The 16,693-nt window shown below is 41.8% G+C and overlaps 2 protein-coding genes across 4 annotated transcripts in view; one reads left to right on the top strand and one right to left on the bottom strand.

Annotated features, from left to right (window-relative positions):
* Positions 1-1,161, bottom strand: part of XPC (XPC complex subunit, DNA damage recognition and repair factor) — a 53,359-nt gene extending 52,198 nt beyond the window's left edge. For 2 of the 3 annotated variants that reach the window (XM_032320617.1, XM_032321472.1), the window contains exon 1: positions 956-1,161. In XM_032320617.1, the coding sequence (XP_032176508.1) occupies positions 956-1,058 (103 nt within the window). In that variant the 5' untranslated portion in view covers positions 1,059-1,161. The remainder of the gene's footprint in view (positions 1-955) is intronic. The other variant, XM_032323069.1, reaches the window with a different exon arrangement.
* A 98-nt stretch (positions 1,162-1,259) lies between these two features.
* LSM3 (LSM3 homolog, U6 small nuclear RNA and mRNA degradation associated) lies at positions 1,260-15,101 on the top strand. The gene is made up of 4 exons (XM_032327411.1): positions 1,260-1,366; positions 4,133-4,243; positions 6,837-6,932; positions 14,785-15,101. Exons 1-4 carry the CDS (start codon positions 1,346-1,348, stop codon positions 14,863-14,865), a joined length of 309 nt encoding a protein of 102 aa, XP_032183302.1. The 5' UTR covers positions 1,260-1,345; the 3' UTR covers positions 14,866-15,101.
* Positions 15,102-16,693: the final 1,592 nt, after the last annotated feature.

Genomic DNA, 16,693 nt, shown 5'->3' with positions numbered 1-16,693 from the left:
ATAGGAGACTACAAGAGAAGCAGCAGCAGCCAAATCATGTAAGGTCTTGCAAGCCATGGTAAGGAATTTGGAGTTTAGGCCAAGAGCAATGGAAAGCCACAGGTCTATCAGAGGAACATGGCATGATTCGATTTTTTTTTTTTAATCACCTGGGCTCCTGGGTGGGAAAACCACTGCAGGGGGATAAAAGAAATTCGGGAGTCCAGTAAAGAGGCATCTGTAATCGTTCAACTGAAAAGTAATGGTGGCTTTAGGCAGGGATTGTGACTGTGGAAACAAAGTGAGGTGAAGAGATTTGAGATACAGATGGATTAGATGTGTACCTGTAAGGGAAAGGTGTGCTTAAGAGCTAATTTAATTTCTGAACTGCCATATATTCGGAATGGGAAAAGGTGGGGAAATAGGTTTAAAGGGGGAAATCAGGAGTTTTGCTTTGCCCTTGACAAATATAAGAAATATATTTGATATCCAGGTGGAGAAGTCAGATTGGATCCGAATCTGGAACTCTGGGGTGAGATTTAACTGAAGATATTATTCTGGGAGTCTGCAAACTACAGCACTCTGGTCCATCCGTCTTCTGGGACCACAAACAACTGCAATGCCTTTTTCCCTATTCAGCTGTTTGCATCTGCAGGAGGCTGGACCGTATCCTGTGGGTAACAGGGAGGAAGAAAGAAGCTACGCGCGAGAGCCAATGGCCAGGCAGAGCTCCAGGGGGAACGCCTAGGGTGCATCACTCCTCACGAGGACTAATGAGCAGCGACGTCGGTAAGGACCAGAGCACCGACACAACCGCCTGTCTCCCCTTGCAGCGTAATGTCGTCTCCTCCGGGAAGATGGATACGGGGCAGCCTACGCCCCCCACCTCCCAGAGCCCGGCCTCCCCGCTCCCCACTCCTTGCCTCCTGCCCTCCGCCAGCATATCCCCCTAAGCCCGGCTAGATCTCGCTCTCACCCGCCTCCTTCTCCTCACGCCCGGCCATGCTCTCGCCCTTGGCCTTCCGGCCGCAGGGTTCGCGTCCTTGCGGCTCCCTACCGGCCGCGCGCTTCCGAACCATATTGCCCAGGCAAGACTTCCCTAGAGAGTGACGCACCACACCACGGAAAGCTGAAAGCGGACTCCGCCCCACAGGAGAAAAGACGCCGCAACGCCCCTGCCTTACGGACCTAATTAAGCCCATGAAGCTCCGCCCAGCCTCAAATGACCAATACAAACCCTACGAAGCAAGACGGCGCGTAGCAGTATGTTCTCCTTCCGTCGCATTGCGTTTTCGCATTTCCGGAGACAATAACGAGGGGCTCGCGTACTCCCGCGAGAGGCGGGAAAGGGCGCAGGGTTTGAAACATGGCGGACGACGTGGACCAGGTGAGTGGGTTCTGAGTCGCTCGCTCCAGGAGGACTTCTTCGCTATGGGTCCTGGCCCCGCTGGGCTTTGCGTACTAGGGCTACCTTCTCCAGCCTCACCGGAAGGTGGCCTGTCATGCCGCCTTTTTCTGGGTTATCACGGCTTTAAGCTGCCTCTTGGTAACCGCGCCCCCTCCGAATTTTGTCTCAGGCCCTGAGGTGTTTTCCTTTCCGAAGCCAGCCTGAAAACTAGTTATTCTTCATGCTGTTAACTTCCTTTCTCTTGAATCTCATCTTCGTCTGCAGGGTGAGAATTATTATCCCTGCCTGCCTTACGGATTCTGATAGAAAGCGTGATAATAAGGCTTACTAGTTACGATTATTTTTTTTAAAGATTTTAGTTATTTGACAGACAGATCAAAGGTAGGCAGAGGCAGACAGAGAGAGAGGAGGAAGCAGGCTCCCCGCTGAGCGGAGAGCCCGATGCGGGGCTCGATCGCAGGACCCTGGGATCATGACCTGAGCCGAAGGCAGAGGCTTTAACCCACTGAGCCACCCAGGCGCCCCACTAGTTCCGATTATTGAGCGCAGCAGTTTCATCTATCCAACAGATACGTAGTAAACATCGGCTTTATATGGTTAGATACCGTTCTGTGCACCAGAGACACCGGCATTGACGAACATCCCTATCCCCACTTGGAGCTTATATTCTGGGGAATGGCAGATAATAGAAACATGTGCAATAGGTAGGAACTGTAATGTGGTATGAGGAAAACAAGCAAGGAATCGGTCTATAAAATAAGTTGATGGTCCTTCAGGCTTTCTCATCTGCTCTTCTTTTCCCCCAAAATCCTTTTCCTCAGATATATCTGTGGGTGAGGCCGCAACTTAAGCTTTCTCCTGAAATCTCAGCCTCAAGAAGGACTCATGTGGCCGCCTTCGTAAAACAGCACTCTTTCTTAGTCGCCTTGATTTTTCTTCATAACATGTTGTTAATATTAAATATACTCTTCGTTATTCAGTGTTTTATCTTCCCTTCCAGAATATGAGGGGGTTTTTTGTTGGGTTTTTTTTTTTAAAAAATTTTTAAAGATTTTACTTGTTAGAGCACAGCACCGGTAGGGGCAGAGGTAGAGAGAGAAGCTGACTCCCCACTGAGCAGGGAGTCGGTGGTGGGTCATGATCCCAGGACCTGCGATCATGAGGTGAGCTGAAGGCAGATCCTTAGCCTGCTGAATCCAGGCACCCAGAATATGAGTTCTTTAAAAACAGGAGTTCTGGGCACCGTCCTGACCATCCTGTTTAGAACAGTGCTGGAAACACTGAACAAATAATTTACTGAACAGATGAATTGGTTAATCCTTTGAAATGGCAGTATTCAAAGCTGCAGGAGGAAGAGTATGTGGCTAGTGGGCATTCTAGACTAAGCCTAAAGGAGCACTAGGGCTCTGTGGTGTGTATCTTACAGTATTACTATATATTTGTTAATATGCCTCTCCCCACTAGAATGAACTTGAGGGCAGGGACTGACCTCTCTATCGTCTCGTAGTTGGTTAGCTCTTCCTTAACAAACACCTGTTTTTCTGGGAGTGGGAACTAGTTTGGTTCCCCACCTCCCTCCACACCCCAATCTAGCTTTTTAAGCTGAGAGCCTGTAGCATTCAGTCACATACCTCCACTAGCCTAATGTACTCACTGAAGAAGCGCTCCTTGAATAATCTTACCAACTCCTGGCTTCAACCATCCCTTGCATTTGGATGACTCAGAGTCATCTTAGCCCTGATCCGTCACAGTTCTTTAATTGTTAATAACAAGAACCATTTCTAAGTACTCTCAGATTGCCAGGTACTATTTTAAATACATTAAATATGTTGATTTCATATATTAGCTCATTCTACACTCACAAGATATGAAGGGAAGACATGGCTTCCTCATTTTACTAACAGGGAAGCTGATAATTAGAGATGGCATGATTTTTAATCTGAATTCATAAGTATCACAAGATGTCTGTCGGTGGCTCAGTTAGTTAAGCATTTGACTCCTGATTTTGGTTCAGGGTGGGGTCAGATCAAGCTGCAAATGGAGCTGCACACTGGGCATGAACCCTGCTTAAGATTCTGACTTTCCCTCTGCCCCTCTGTAAGTGACAGCACGTACTGTCTCATAAATTAAGTAATTGATAATACAGGTTTGAATTCATGTAAGTATCAGATTCAGGAGTTGAACCCATACTGCCTGACTTCAAAGCTAGTGCCTTCAACCAGTATTCTGTATATTCATCTTGTGGCCAGTTGGTACCCTAAACTCAACCTTGACCCAAACTGAACCCATAATCTTCCCTCAAACATTCATGTTTCCTTAGCATTCTGACTAGTGTGTGGTAATCATTAAGTGGATGTTTTTCAAATCACTAAGTGATATTTGAGGTAAGGCTAAAGTCCCAGAGACTAACTTCCCATAACTGAAATTGGGTTAGGCAGTTTGGATTTTGAGGCAACAAATACAGTGATGATTATTTTGCCATATAACTACTTCCTGTGTATGTATGTTTCAGCCTTCATTTATACAGCACTTACTATGATCCAGGATCTGTTCTAAGCCTTCATACATGTCATTTAAGCCTCACAACAACAGTATTAGATTGGCACTATTATTACTCACATTTTACATATTCGGAGACTGAGGCATACAGGGGTCAAGTAACCTGCCCACAATCACACAGTATAGCAATGATTTGAACACCGCACTCCCTAGTTCTGTATTACTAAGCCTGTTTTCTTTCATTAGCAACAAACCACCAACACCGTAGAAGAGCCCCTGGATCTCATCAGGCTCAGCCTGGATGAGCGAATTTATGTGAAAATGAGAAATGACAGAGAGCTTCGAGGCAGATTACATGTAAGTAAATTTATTAAATTACCTTGAAATCAGATTATTTCCTTGTCATCCCTTACTAACCCAACCCCTTTGAAATATAAACACTGTCCAGTGTAGAGGAGTATTTTGAGTGTAGATAAGAGAAAGGTAGGTCATCCATATTTGTACAAGCCAAATGGAACTGCATTTTGTTCATGTTTTTAACATGTTTTCCCCTCACAGAAATGATGTGTTTATTAAAGAACATTTTCATCTCTTTCCTTCTGTTTATTTGTAAATAGCATTTACTCTCCATTCTTACTTCAGTGTTCTTTCAGTTACTGACATGTACATAAATTTTTGTTTTCTTGTGACAAAAATTAAATAGCATAGAAGTACATAGAGTGAAAGGTATAATCCCATTTTTTCTTTTGCTAACCACTTAAAAATCAGGTCTGTGGTCTTTCAGATCTTTTCTGTATATTTACGCAAATATACATATATATGTGATCACATGCATATATATGCACTGTATACATCAACTCTAAATAAAAATGGATCTTACTATACATGTTTTTGAGCCCCTTTCTTTTTCATTTAATCTTTCTTGGAGATTATTGATCATGAGTGTATATAAATCTTTATTCTTTTTAATGACAGCATAGAATTCCATATGGTAATAGTGGGTTTTTAAGACTGTTCTCTATTTCTTGCTACTACAAATAATGCTGCGGTATATATCTTTATACATATTTCTTTGTGTGTGTCCGCAAATATTTCTACAGGTTTGGTCCTTTGAAGTGGCGCTTTATTCAAAAGAGAGTATACTGAACCTTTTGCCCTTTCTTGGCAACTCGTTCTTTTCCTGAGTATATTGTTTTTATTACTGCCATTCTGCCTTAAAGTGATTTAAAATAGCTAGTATTTATTGAGCATTAATTACATGCCAAGTGCATTTATTATAAATGTTTTGTATGGGGGCACCCAAGTGGTTCAATCAGTTACGCGTCTTGATTTTGTCTCAGGTCATGATCTCAGGGTCATGGGATTGAGCCACACCTCAGCCTCCACATTCAGCACAGAGTCTGTCCCTCTCCTTCTGCCTCTCCTCCTGCTCTTCTCTCAAATAAATGAATGAAATATTTTTTTTAAGGTTTTATTTATTTATTTGCCAGATCACAAGCAGACAGAGAGGCTGGCAGAGAGAAGGGGAAGCAGGCTCACTGCTGAGCAGGGAGCCTGATGCAGGACTCAATCCCAGGACCCTGAGATCATGACCTGAGCCGAGGGCAGAGGCTTTAACCCACTGAGCCACACAGGTGCCCCTCGAATGAAAAAATTTAAAAAAATAAATAAATAAGTGTTTTGTCTGCAATACCTCATTTAACCTTTAGAACAATTCTGTGAGGGTAGATACTTATTAATCCTGTTTTGCATTTGAAGAAGCTCAGGCTCAGAAAGGTGAAGTTACCTGCTTGAAGTTTAACAGCCAGTAAAGGAAGGGCCAGAATAGGAACTAGGCCTTTTGACTGCAGCCCTACTCTTTTAAGTACTTTGATTTTTACTTTCCATAAAACCTAAAGTGAAGGACCTCCTGTACTTGGAGAGGAAGTAGGGACCTAGGGAGACAGTAGCCTTAATACACAGCTAGCTTTACGAGAAGAGGGACCCCCCAGAAATGGAATAGTGGCAATTTTGCCAAGAAAAATAGAATAGCGCTTAATCATGTGGGCTGGTGGCACGTGGACAGGCACTCCCGGTCTGTTATGTTGTCTGAGCTCTCAGAGGCTGCTTCTGTTCCCCGCTAGATTTGATTACCTCTATACTAAATGGCCCTCAAACTTTGTGTGTTTGTTTTTTGGCCCTCGTATAGATTTTTGCTCTGTTAGTGTGCTTTGCTACCAGTTCCCCACGTGGCTGATTGGCTGCTTTTATTTTCATACAGTCTGGTCAGCCATTTAATTAATACTGTTACAGGTAAGCCTCAGTGGGTTCTGAATAAGGCCCCTGGAGTTTCACCTTTCAGTAAAATACATGAGCTTTGGAGTTTGGATTGAGGACATCCCTGAATATCAGAATTGCAGCATTTATTGATTGAGCCCACAAGTGCCAAACACAATTTATTTTGGCTAGATTTTCAGTGGACAGGGTGTTGCTCTACTTACTTTACATGGTGGTGGTTAGGACAGGGAGGGTTGAAGGGCAGTATCCTGTGCCTTTGGGAGACTGCAGTGCCATCGTCTTAGCAGTTGAAGAATTTTATTTCCTTTACTGTCTCTTTCCTGTCATGCTGTTCCAGAGGGAATTGAAAGAAGTCTACTGAAAAGTGATGAATTTCCCTTTTTTCATAATTAAATATTACAAATGATGTGATTGCCTTGGATGACCAGTAAGGTGGATACTTTAAAAAAAATAATTTCAAGTTATTTTGCGTAAACTCATATAAAGAGCTTTGTACTTTTATCAGGTTAATTAAATTATCACTGGAAATAATTTGTGAAGAAACAGTATATTACTAGCAGAGTTATTCTTTGCTTGCATATAAAATTTGTGGTATAAGTATTGTGCAGAAGACCTGTTCATAGTTTCTTAATTTGATTATTAAATTTCTTGGTCCCTCACCTTTCCACTTCAGGCTTATGATCAGCATTTAAATATGATATTGGGAGATGTGGAAGAAACTGTGACTACTATAGAAATTGATGAGGAAACATACGAAGAGATATATAAAGTAAGTCATGCAGTTCTGTTCCTGACTTTTAAAATGTCAATTGTTCTTAGTCTCCAGCAGCTTCACACTTACAGGAAGCCTGTCATGATTGGATACCTAATAGGGCTCAGTAAAGTATAGCAATCAAATGTAAAAGCTTTGGGGTCAGACAGACCTGGTTTCTAGTACTGGTCTGGCCATGTCCTATCTAGGATACACTGGGCCAGGGAATTAACTTGGGAGATTTAATTTCCTCATTCTTAAGTGGGAATACTACCACTACCTCATAGGGTTGCCAGGGTTCATGGATACATGAGAGTGTAAGATGCCTATGTATGCTAATATATGAGAGTAATGCTGGACAATGTTGCTAATGTTTGATATGGATCTGAGCTATAAAAACTAAAACTGAGAAATTCTAAAAGTACTCCTTAAAATTAATAGTAAGCCTAGTACATGTTAGCATAAGTAACATTCTTATTTAACAATAACTAAAAATGGTGAGAAGCATCTTTATTGTACCTGTTTGCAAATTTCTTTCATACCTGGCTTATTTGATGACATCTAGATTCTCATACCTTTCTCTGCATTTAATCTGTTATGATATGTTACTGTTGAAGAAAATGCAGCCTCACAGAGAGGTAGTTAGAAAAAGGAGGAGTATTTTTTGTGGATATTCGCCTTTGATGCTATGTTAAAACTCAACAAGTGGTAGTTTCTTAAAGGTTAGATGCCGGATGCCTGAGTGACTCAGTTGGTTAAGCATCCGCCTCACATCATAATCCAGGGTCCTGGGCTGGAGTCCTGCATTGGGCTCCTTGCTTAGTGGGAAGCCTGCTTCTCTCTCTCTGACAAATAAATAAAATCTTGAAAAAAGAAAATTAATTGCATTGTGGCATCTGAGACCATTATCAGTGAACTTCTCATACTCTTATTATATGCAAATTCATTGGTCTACTTTCGTCCTTTCAGCCGATTTGTTACAATGCAGGATTCTGTAACAACAGGCATGACACTTATTTGGAAAATATTAGTTTGTGGAGTTATGCAGATCTTCTGAATGTTGGCATATTTCATTGTTCAATATAAAAGAAGAAAATTACACTTAAATCTTCTAAGTATTGGGAAGCCATTCTGATGCTCCTAGAGCATAGTGGTTTAAAACGTAGACTGAGAGTGTAGGACTGGATTTAAATCTTGACTCCTTCGCAGACCAGCTATTTAATTTTATCACACTACCCAACCTGTCTGTGACAAGTGTCCTTACCTATAAAATGGAGTTGGTAATGAGACCCACTTTATACAGCTATTTAGGATTCATTGAGAGGTTATGTGAAAAGCCTTTAGATTAGCAATAGGCACATAGTAAGTGTTCAGTTGTTAGCATTTGTTGGTTTTTGTAGTTCTGCTTTATCCTGGCTTTCTGTCTTCAACCACTGCTGACTCCTTTACAAATTTTCTTCCTTTCTTCCTGTAAACATGGGCTTTTAAATTTTGATCTACGTTTTTTTCCCCTCAGATCCATCATTTAGTCACTATCCTATGTGATAAGCCCGGAGTCCATTCCAGTAATCAGTACAGCACCAAAGCTTGGGCTCTTCATAGATCTAGGCTCAAATGTTTGCTGCTGGTGATTAGTTTCATGACCTTAGGCAAGTTAGAGAAACTTCCTAAGCTTCGGAGGCTTCTGTAAAGTGACAACTATGCCCACCTCCCAGGATTACAACAAAATGCACTAAATTTGGTATGTGTAAAGCTCTGGCATGTGGTGATTGGTGGCCATTGTGATTGTGGATAAATCTGTATCTGCAGTTACCTCCTTTTCTGATCTTCACTCTTTCATATCCAGTATTCTAACTGAAAATATTTTCCCTTTTGATGTTATCTTGAACTCAGTGCCTCTAAAGCTAAATTGCTGGTGTTCTTCACCTTCAAAACAAGTCATTTTCAATTCCCTGTTTCTGTTCACGATTTTCTACTATTTAGACCATAAATTGCAGAATTTTCTTGGACTTCTCTCTTTCAGTCACACTGATCAATAACTAATTAGTTGATTCTTCCTTCATGCTGATTTAAATGTGTCATTTTCTTTCCTATTGCCATGACTCACTCAGGTATTTCCCTTTATGTCCACCTCCATTTCAGCCCATGCACAACTAAGTGCCAAAGTAATTGTCTCACATAATGCTTTCATTTGTTACATTCATGCTTAGAGACATTTAAAGCTTTCTGTGGCCTATAGAGCAAAGCACAAGTTCAGGCTGGGTTAAGACCCTCTTCAGTGTGATTGAAACTTTCTAGTCTCCTCTCTGATGACTCCTCTGGCCATACTGGTCCACTTGAGTCTTCAAAGTGTGCCCTCTGTAATCCTGCTTCTATTTTTTTTCCCATAATGTGCCCCCTAACTGGAACGTTGCCCTTTTCTTTTTTTCTGCAAAGCCTGTTTCAAGAACTGCCTCAGTCCCAAATCCTCAGTGACACTTTATCTCTGACCACCTGGGCCTTCTTTCTTCCTTTGGTCATTTCCTCCTTTGGTTGGATCGTCTAACCTTTGGTACTCTCAGCTGACACTGATCTTACTGACTCTTCATTTCTATAACCCTTTTCATCTTGTGAGCTATTTGATAGCAGAGCCCAGGACATTACTCATACTGTTCCCAGTAGTGCCATGTTAGCTACAGGTGATGAGTATATGTGCAGATTGTTAGAGGAGTATGGGAGAGGGCAGTAGGAGAGATAAGAGAGATAAAGTATAGATCTTCTTAACATACAGTGGGGTTACAGCCTGACAAACCCACTCTAAGTTGAAAATACATTTAATACACCTACCAAACATTGTAGCTTAGCCTAGCCTAGCCTACCCTAAATGTCTCAGAACACTTACGTTAGCCTGTAGTTGCCCAAAATCATCTACCACAAAGCCTAGTTTTTAATAAAGTGTTGCATAATCCATGTAGTTTATTGAATAAAGTACTGAAAGTGAAAAACAGAATGGTTGTTAAGTATATTGGTTGTTGACCCTCTTGATCATATGGCTGACTGGGAGCTGTGGCTGCTGCCACTGCCCAGCATCACGGGAGAGTGTTGTACTGCATATAACTAAGACCAGGAAAAGATCAAAATTCAAATTTTGAAGTACAGTTACTTGTGAATGCTTTTTGCTTTCATACCACAGTAAAGTCAAAAGATAATAAGTCTAAGAACAAAAAAGAGATAAAAGTAGAGGGAAAATATCCAGGAAGAGAACAGAGAAATGGAGTAAAGGAAACTAAGACATGTTGAATAATTGCTGTGAGCCAAAGATTTACAGATTTTATTACATTTAATCCGGTAACAGGCCAGCAGTGTTATTCCAACTTTGTAGCCTAGGAAACCCAGGTTCAGCTAGGAAGAGATATGGTAAGATTTTCCAATACCAGCCTAACTGCCTTCAAAGCCTGTTGGGTTCATTTCTATGTATTAGGGCCTGGGGCTCAAAGTAGTTGACGATGGAATTGATGGACAGTGGTATCTTCAAGTTAGCAATATGGCACTAGTTCTTTTGGAGAGCTCAGGAGTAGCTGAGCTAACATGGGTAGACTGCCCGTTCTATAAATCTCTAGGATCTGGCAGACCATGCTCTGTCCCTGCTATGGTGTGCTTTAAAATCTAACTTAGAAAGTGCCCACTATACAGAAAAATTGTGGGTGCCTTGAATGTGAGCAGTTAGGCAAAATAGCTTCAGAGAGATAACACTAGAATATGGACAAGTATTCTGTCATAAGGTAAACTTACTCTAACAGTAAACAAGTGGAAATGGGAGGGATTGGAGAGTTAACCTTTGCTGAATGCTTGCTATATGTCAAGTGCTGTGCCATGCATTTTATATACATCATGTATAATTCTAATAGCTCAGTAAAATAGGCCTAGGTTAAAGCTAATTGGCAGTACTATCTCCAGAAAAGTATATAGTATGCAGTATTTCCCAAACTTAAATAAGCATAGTACTTTTTGCCTTAAGAATGCATATTGCTACATAACAGATTACCCCAAAACTTAAAAGCTTAAAAGCACATACATTTATTACCTCACCATTTCTATAGGTCAGGTGTCCAGACGCAGCATAGCTGGGTCTTCTGCTTCAGGGTCTTTGATGAGGCTACGCAAGGGCTGGAGTCTCATCTAAAGGCTCAGCTGAGGAAGAATCTGCTTCCAATCTCATTCACATTGATGTTGGACTGAAAGCCTCCATTTTTGCCATTGGGTCTTCACTACTTGGCAGCTTGCTTCATCAAACCTAGTGAGAGGGGCGCCTGGGTGGCCCAGTGGGTTAAAGCCTCTGCCTTCGGCTCAGGTCATGATCTTAGGGTCCTGGGATCGAGCCCCGCATCGGGCTCTCTGCTCAGCAGGAAGCTTGCTTCCTTCTCTCTCTCTGCCTGCCTCTCTGCCTACTTGTGATCTCTCTCTGTCAAATAAATAAATAAAATATTTTATAAAAAAAACACCTAGTGAGAGAGTTGGCTAGCAAGATGGAAGTCAACTTTTTTATGGACTCTAATTATGATAGTGACTCCCATTACCTTTGCTGTATTATGTTGGTTAGAAGCAAGGCATAAGTTTCACCCACACTCAAAAGGAGAGGATTTCACAAGGTTGTGAACAGCAGGAAGCATGAGGATCATTAAGGGCAATCGTAGAAGCTACTTGTCTTGGAAAATGCTGCCATGTTCATTTCTGTTCACTGAATCTCCAGAAAACTATCATTGAATTAATGGAGAATCATTACAGATGAAGTGGATTCCACAGGAAGGGAAGGAACTTTTTAGTTCAGAAATATGACCACTGAGTAAGAAATTTAAGTAAAATATATCAATTATTTTGATGAACACGGACTCTTTCACTAAACTTGCTGCCCTTGAACTAAGCATACCTTTTGCAAGTGGAAGGAAACCAGAAGGAATTAACTGCTTCGTAACAGCAGTCACATGACACTTGTTTCTCAGAGAGTGCTTCTTAGAGTATGCACCTTAAAGCCGGAGCTTTGGCATCACCCTCCACTGTGTTTGAAATGCAAACTCATGGGCCACACCCTGACCTCCTAAATGAGACTCTGGGCTTGGAGCCTAGGAAACTGTCTTAGGAGCTGGTAAAGAGGTGATTCTTTATGCACGATTGAGAGCCACCGTCCTGAGTGTTACAGGGAAGAGTTAGATTACTTTTTCAGTGATAGATAAGTGTACTTGAGTTTAGCATACTAGTAAATATAGAAATTTAGTGAGGAATTCTCCTTTTACGTTAGTTCCAGTACCCAAGAAGCTCGTAAAATGTGGTTTTCACATTTTAAAAAAAGTTATGAAAACACAGTCATCATGAGCACGCTATGAACGTGTACACTGAAGACACAAGAGTTGTGTCTCTCCACGATGTCAGCTTTATTCAGTCACGAAGCAAGGCTAACTTAATTATAAAGCAGGTTCGGGATTCCAAACTCAATGACATTTCACCCCGTGATTAACTTGGCTTCTTACACAGTACACAAAGCAGAGCACAAGACAGGCCACACAACAAACAAGATAACACAGAGGGCCGGAAGTTAACAAACCAAACGCCAAGTGAGTTTATGGAGGCGCAGTGGAGATAAAAGCTCGTCCAGTCCAGGTCAGCTCTTGGCACTTGCTGCTTCTGATGTTCAGTGAAGGTTCTCAGTTCTGTGTGGAGATCAGTTGGACAGAGAGCCTCTGGCGGCAGCTGCCCTTTTGAAGTGGTCAGACGGAGGGAGGGGCCCTTATCTGAGCGTCTTGTCAGTTTGCTGCAAAATTCCTTCCGTTTTGAAGGGATTTAATCAGTCTTGCACCCCTGTACATCTCCTCTGCTTCTGCTTGCTGTCAGTTCTGGGGTATCATCATCTGGTTCTGGTGTCGGTAATATCAGGTAGCTGCAGTCCACTTAAGCTCCTCCTGTCACTGCTTGACGCGGCCCCCCGCGCAACATGAAGGACTCCATCTTGCTCTCTACAACTGCTCTTACTAATGCTTTCTGCCTGGCAGACGCAGGTATCTACATGTGCTCACTTGTGGTATTCCTAGAACCTAAAAAGAATGAATTAATTACCATTGCCCCTCCCACATCCTCTGTAGCAGAGCAGGGACAGGATAATTGCCCCCTCCCACCCCCCCCCCAAAAAAAAAACCTCTTTGGAATGGAAACAGAGCAGAATCCCCTGGAGAGTTTTTCCTGACCTGGTAGTAAAAGTAATGTCTTTTAGGCCAAGTGTGTCCCATGTGGTATTTGGAACATATTTACACCAAGAAAATTCTTTTCTATTTATGTGGAATTCAAATTTAATTAAGCAGTCTGGGGTTTTTTTTGTTTTGTTTTTTGTTTTGTTTTAGATTTTATTTATTTGAGAGAGAGACAGTGAGGGCTAGCATGAGCGAGGAGAAGGTCAGAGGGAGAAGCAGACTCCCCATGGAGCTGGGAGCCCGATGCGGGACTCGATCCTGGGATTCCAGGATCATGACTTGAGCCGAAGGCAGTCATCCAACCATCTGAGCCACTCAGGCGTCCCATAAGCAGTCTGTATTTTTATTTGCTAAATCTGGCAACCCTAAGTGGGGGCTGCAGAGTTTTCACAGTCAAGTTCTTGTTTATGGTGGAAGACAAATAGTCAAGGGCTTTTTTAGCCAGGTTTAGTTTCTTTGAATGCAAATTCTTAAAAGCTTAGGACTTCACCTGTGTCTGATCTTTTCACTTGCGACAGTTCTGTGGGCCAGTAACCTCAAAGTTCTTGCCTGTACGTGGCAATTTAGTTTCTTCCCCCTGTTCTTCTCTCTAATTAACATTGACCCTTAATGCCATTTGCCTAAATTTGGGTGGGAAGGCAGCACCCTTAATCTGATCCTTGCCTCAGGGCTGAGTTTGTTTAACTGAGAAGGTTTACTAGGCTTGGTCCTCAAAGCTTTTGTTCTTGTTTATTGTCTATAGTTCTGGATCTAAAGGCAGTTGGCTTTTTGAACCAGTGAATCCTATTTCTTGTAATCTTTGCTTGAAAACCAGCTCAGTCTTGCCTGGGCTTATCTCTTATACTACCCTGCTGAGTGCATCAGCAACTATCTTTTGGCTTTTCCAACCTCTTTCCCTAGAACCTTTAGGTTTAGGAGGCCCTTAGACTACTTACCAAGTCATTGCAGGTAACAGTTGTACCCCACGTTTTGCCAAGGCATAAGAGGATTTTAGATATTCGTTATCTGTTTCCTTACTTCCCAAGTCTCAACCTGTAGGCTAGTGCCCCCAGGGTACTCATTCCGCATGTGTGAGTACAATGGCACATGGAAGCACCAGCTAATGACTCAGCACAGCAGAATTTTATTTCTCACCCACATAACAGTCCTGAGTGGAGTTTGAGTTTAGCATAGCTTTCTTCTACATGCTCAGTCAAGGACCCAGGCTTCCTCTGTCCTATGGCCCTGCCATCTTCAGAGTTCATTATCTGAGTCCCATCTAGTCATGTGGGGAAGACCACAGAGAGGCATTCATAAAAGGTTAATGGGTCAGTCACTTGTGTTTTCTTCCAATTTGTTAAAACCCAATCCTATGGCTGCACCTGGTTGCAGGGGAACATGAGTAATGTAGCTGTGTGCCAGGAAGGGGAAGAGAATGGATTTTGGTGGATAGCTCTACTCTGCCCCAATTGTTGACGTCTAGAAGAAACAAGTAAACAGTTAATTCAGTGGTTCATTGTGCTACAAAGGTAAGTAAGTGGTCAGGTTTTCAAATCAATTTGTGTTATGGTGAATCTATGTTATTTTTTGTTTTGTTTTCAAATTTCTCAAAAAATAAAAATGCTGCTATGTATTTGTTATAAATGTGTTGTGTTTTTGTTTTCCTCTTCCAGTCAACAAAACGGAATATTCCGATGCTTTTTGTCCGGGGAGATGGTGTTGTACTAGTTGCCCCTCCATTAAGAGTTGGCTGAAACAAAGAATTTATCGTGTCTGGAATATAGGAGTTTTTGTATGATTGCCTCTTTAAATGTAGAAGACATTCAAAAGAGAAACCTGCGTAAATTTTGATATTAAGAAGTGACCAAGGATTCTTCCACTCCTGAAATGAGTTGATTTACAGATAACTCAAAAATTCTGCACGCTAACGGGCATTTTAATTTTTTTTCCAGTGCTTTCAATAAATGTGATCGCCAAGATGCAGAACTCTTTTCAGGAATTAATTTGTTCTGTTGTTTTCTCAGACAATTTCTGGGTTTGCTTTTCTTTTAAATTAAACTTGTTTTTTCCTTTTTTGATACATATTTTTTTTCATGCAGTCTCCTGTCTTGTGAATTCTTTAAGCACACATCTTACATTGACTTTATTTGTACACATTTATCTGTGCGTGCACTAGGTTTGAGACACCAAGGGGAGTACTGAAAACTACAGTTTTGCCAATATGTGTCCTTCCTTGAGTCTTCTGGGTAGGCAGTTCTTTAAACCAAGAATCGGAGGACAGGGAGATAAGTGCTGATGTAATAATGCATATATAGGATGTCATAAGAGCACAGAGAAGAGAGCCCAAAGAACATGTTGAGTGGGCAGGTGACTGTGGAGGAGGTATCATGCCATTGTAAATGTTAATGTGGCCATGAGCTGTGAAGCATGATTTCTGTTACTTCTGCTCAGTCTGACTGATCTCTAAGGTCAGGCTCTGGTAGTTATACACCAGTGTGGTTCAGCTTGGTCCTCTCTACCAATGCTGCCCATATTTTAAGACACTCGAACATTTTTCCCCTCTTGGTGACAGGTCTACAACAACATACCTGAGTTGCACAATAAAACAAAGCTCCTTTTATTTCTAGCTTCAGTCAGCAGTTCATGCTTGAAAGGGAAAGAGGAAAGTATGTATGTTTTGCAGTCTCTAAAACTTTATTTATGCAGGAATTAGAACTTGACATCCTCTACTTAGTAGGTTGTACCATTTTGAACTGTAGAAAATCTGATAATGTGGATGGCTTGCCTGTAAATATGCTGGATGTGTGTTTGTTAATCTATTACCCAGCACGATATGCTAATTACGCACAATATTTTAAGCCATGTGCAGGAAGGACACTTTCGTTAAACATTGTGTAAAAAGATTTTATTTTCATTATTTATTGTACTTGTCCCTACAAGTTCATGGAAGGGGGGAAGACAAGTGTGGGCAAGCTGGCAGGTTTTATCTTACGTGAATAGACAAGAGAGAACCTTCCTTTGCTTCTGCTTACCCCCACAATTTGTCCTTGGGCTTCAATATTCCAGGAGGTAACCTGTTTACATTAGCCTGTTCAGTATGGGAAAAAATGGGACCTGTGCTTCTGGTGGTAGCAAATGGCCGATCCTTTGGATCACCCTTTCCTAGTAGAACTCTTGCCTAGATGATGATCTAGGATGATTACCATATGTACTGAACGAAGTATACCTGGCAAAAGTGGTTTGTGTGTGTATCCCTATTTAGTCTTCATGACAACTCTCCTACAGAATGTTACAAGACAGTGAAACTTAAAGAGCTCGTGTTGCTTGCCTGTGGTCCTATAGCTAGGTCCTATAGCAGTAGGTGTGAATCTGCTGGGCTCTTATCAAGCATTTTGTGGACACCCCTGGCTCTGGGTAGTATATTGCACCTAATGCCCACCACAGCCATGACATGACTGGCCATCTGGTCCTCTTGCTCTGCCACACCATCTAGTTCTTTCCAGGGCTGTGTTTATTTTAGTGGCTTCTGATATCCATGATTAGACCCTGGATACTTCTGTTCTTGATCATCTTTCTCCTTTT

This window comes from Mustela erminea, chromosome 1 (assembly GCF_009829155.1).
Source record: "Mustela erminea isolate mMusErm1 chromosome 1, mMusErm1.Pri, whole genome shotgun sequence".
NCBI lineage: Eukaryota > Metazoa > Chordata > Mammalia > Carnivora > Mustelidae > Mustela > Mustela erminea.
This window is presented reverse-complemented; position numbering and strand designations above follow the sequence as displayed.

Excerpts from the sequence above, each read along its gene's own strand:
- LSM3 (XM_032327411.1), top strand. The coding sequence starts at position 1,346 with ATGGCGGACGACGTGGACCAG. Across the intron at positions 1,367-4,132 it reads TGGCGGACGACGTGGACCAG|CAACAAACCACCAACACCGT; the intron begins GTGAGTGGGTTC and ends TTCTTTCATTAG. Across the intron at positions 4,244-6,836 it reads AGCTTCGAGGCAGATTACAT|GCTTATGATCAGCATTTAAA; the intron begins GTAAGTAAATTT and ends TTTCCACTTCAG.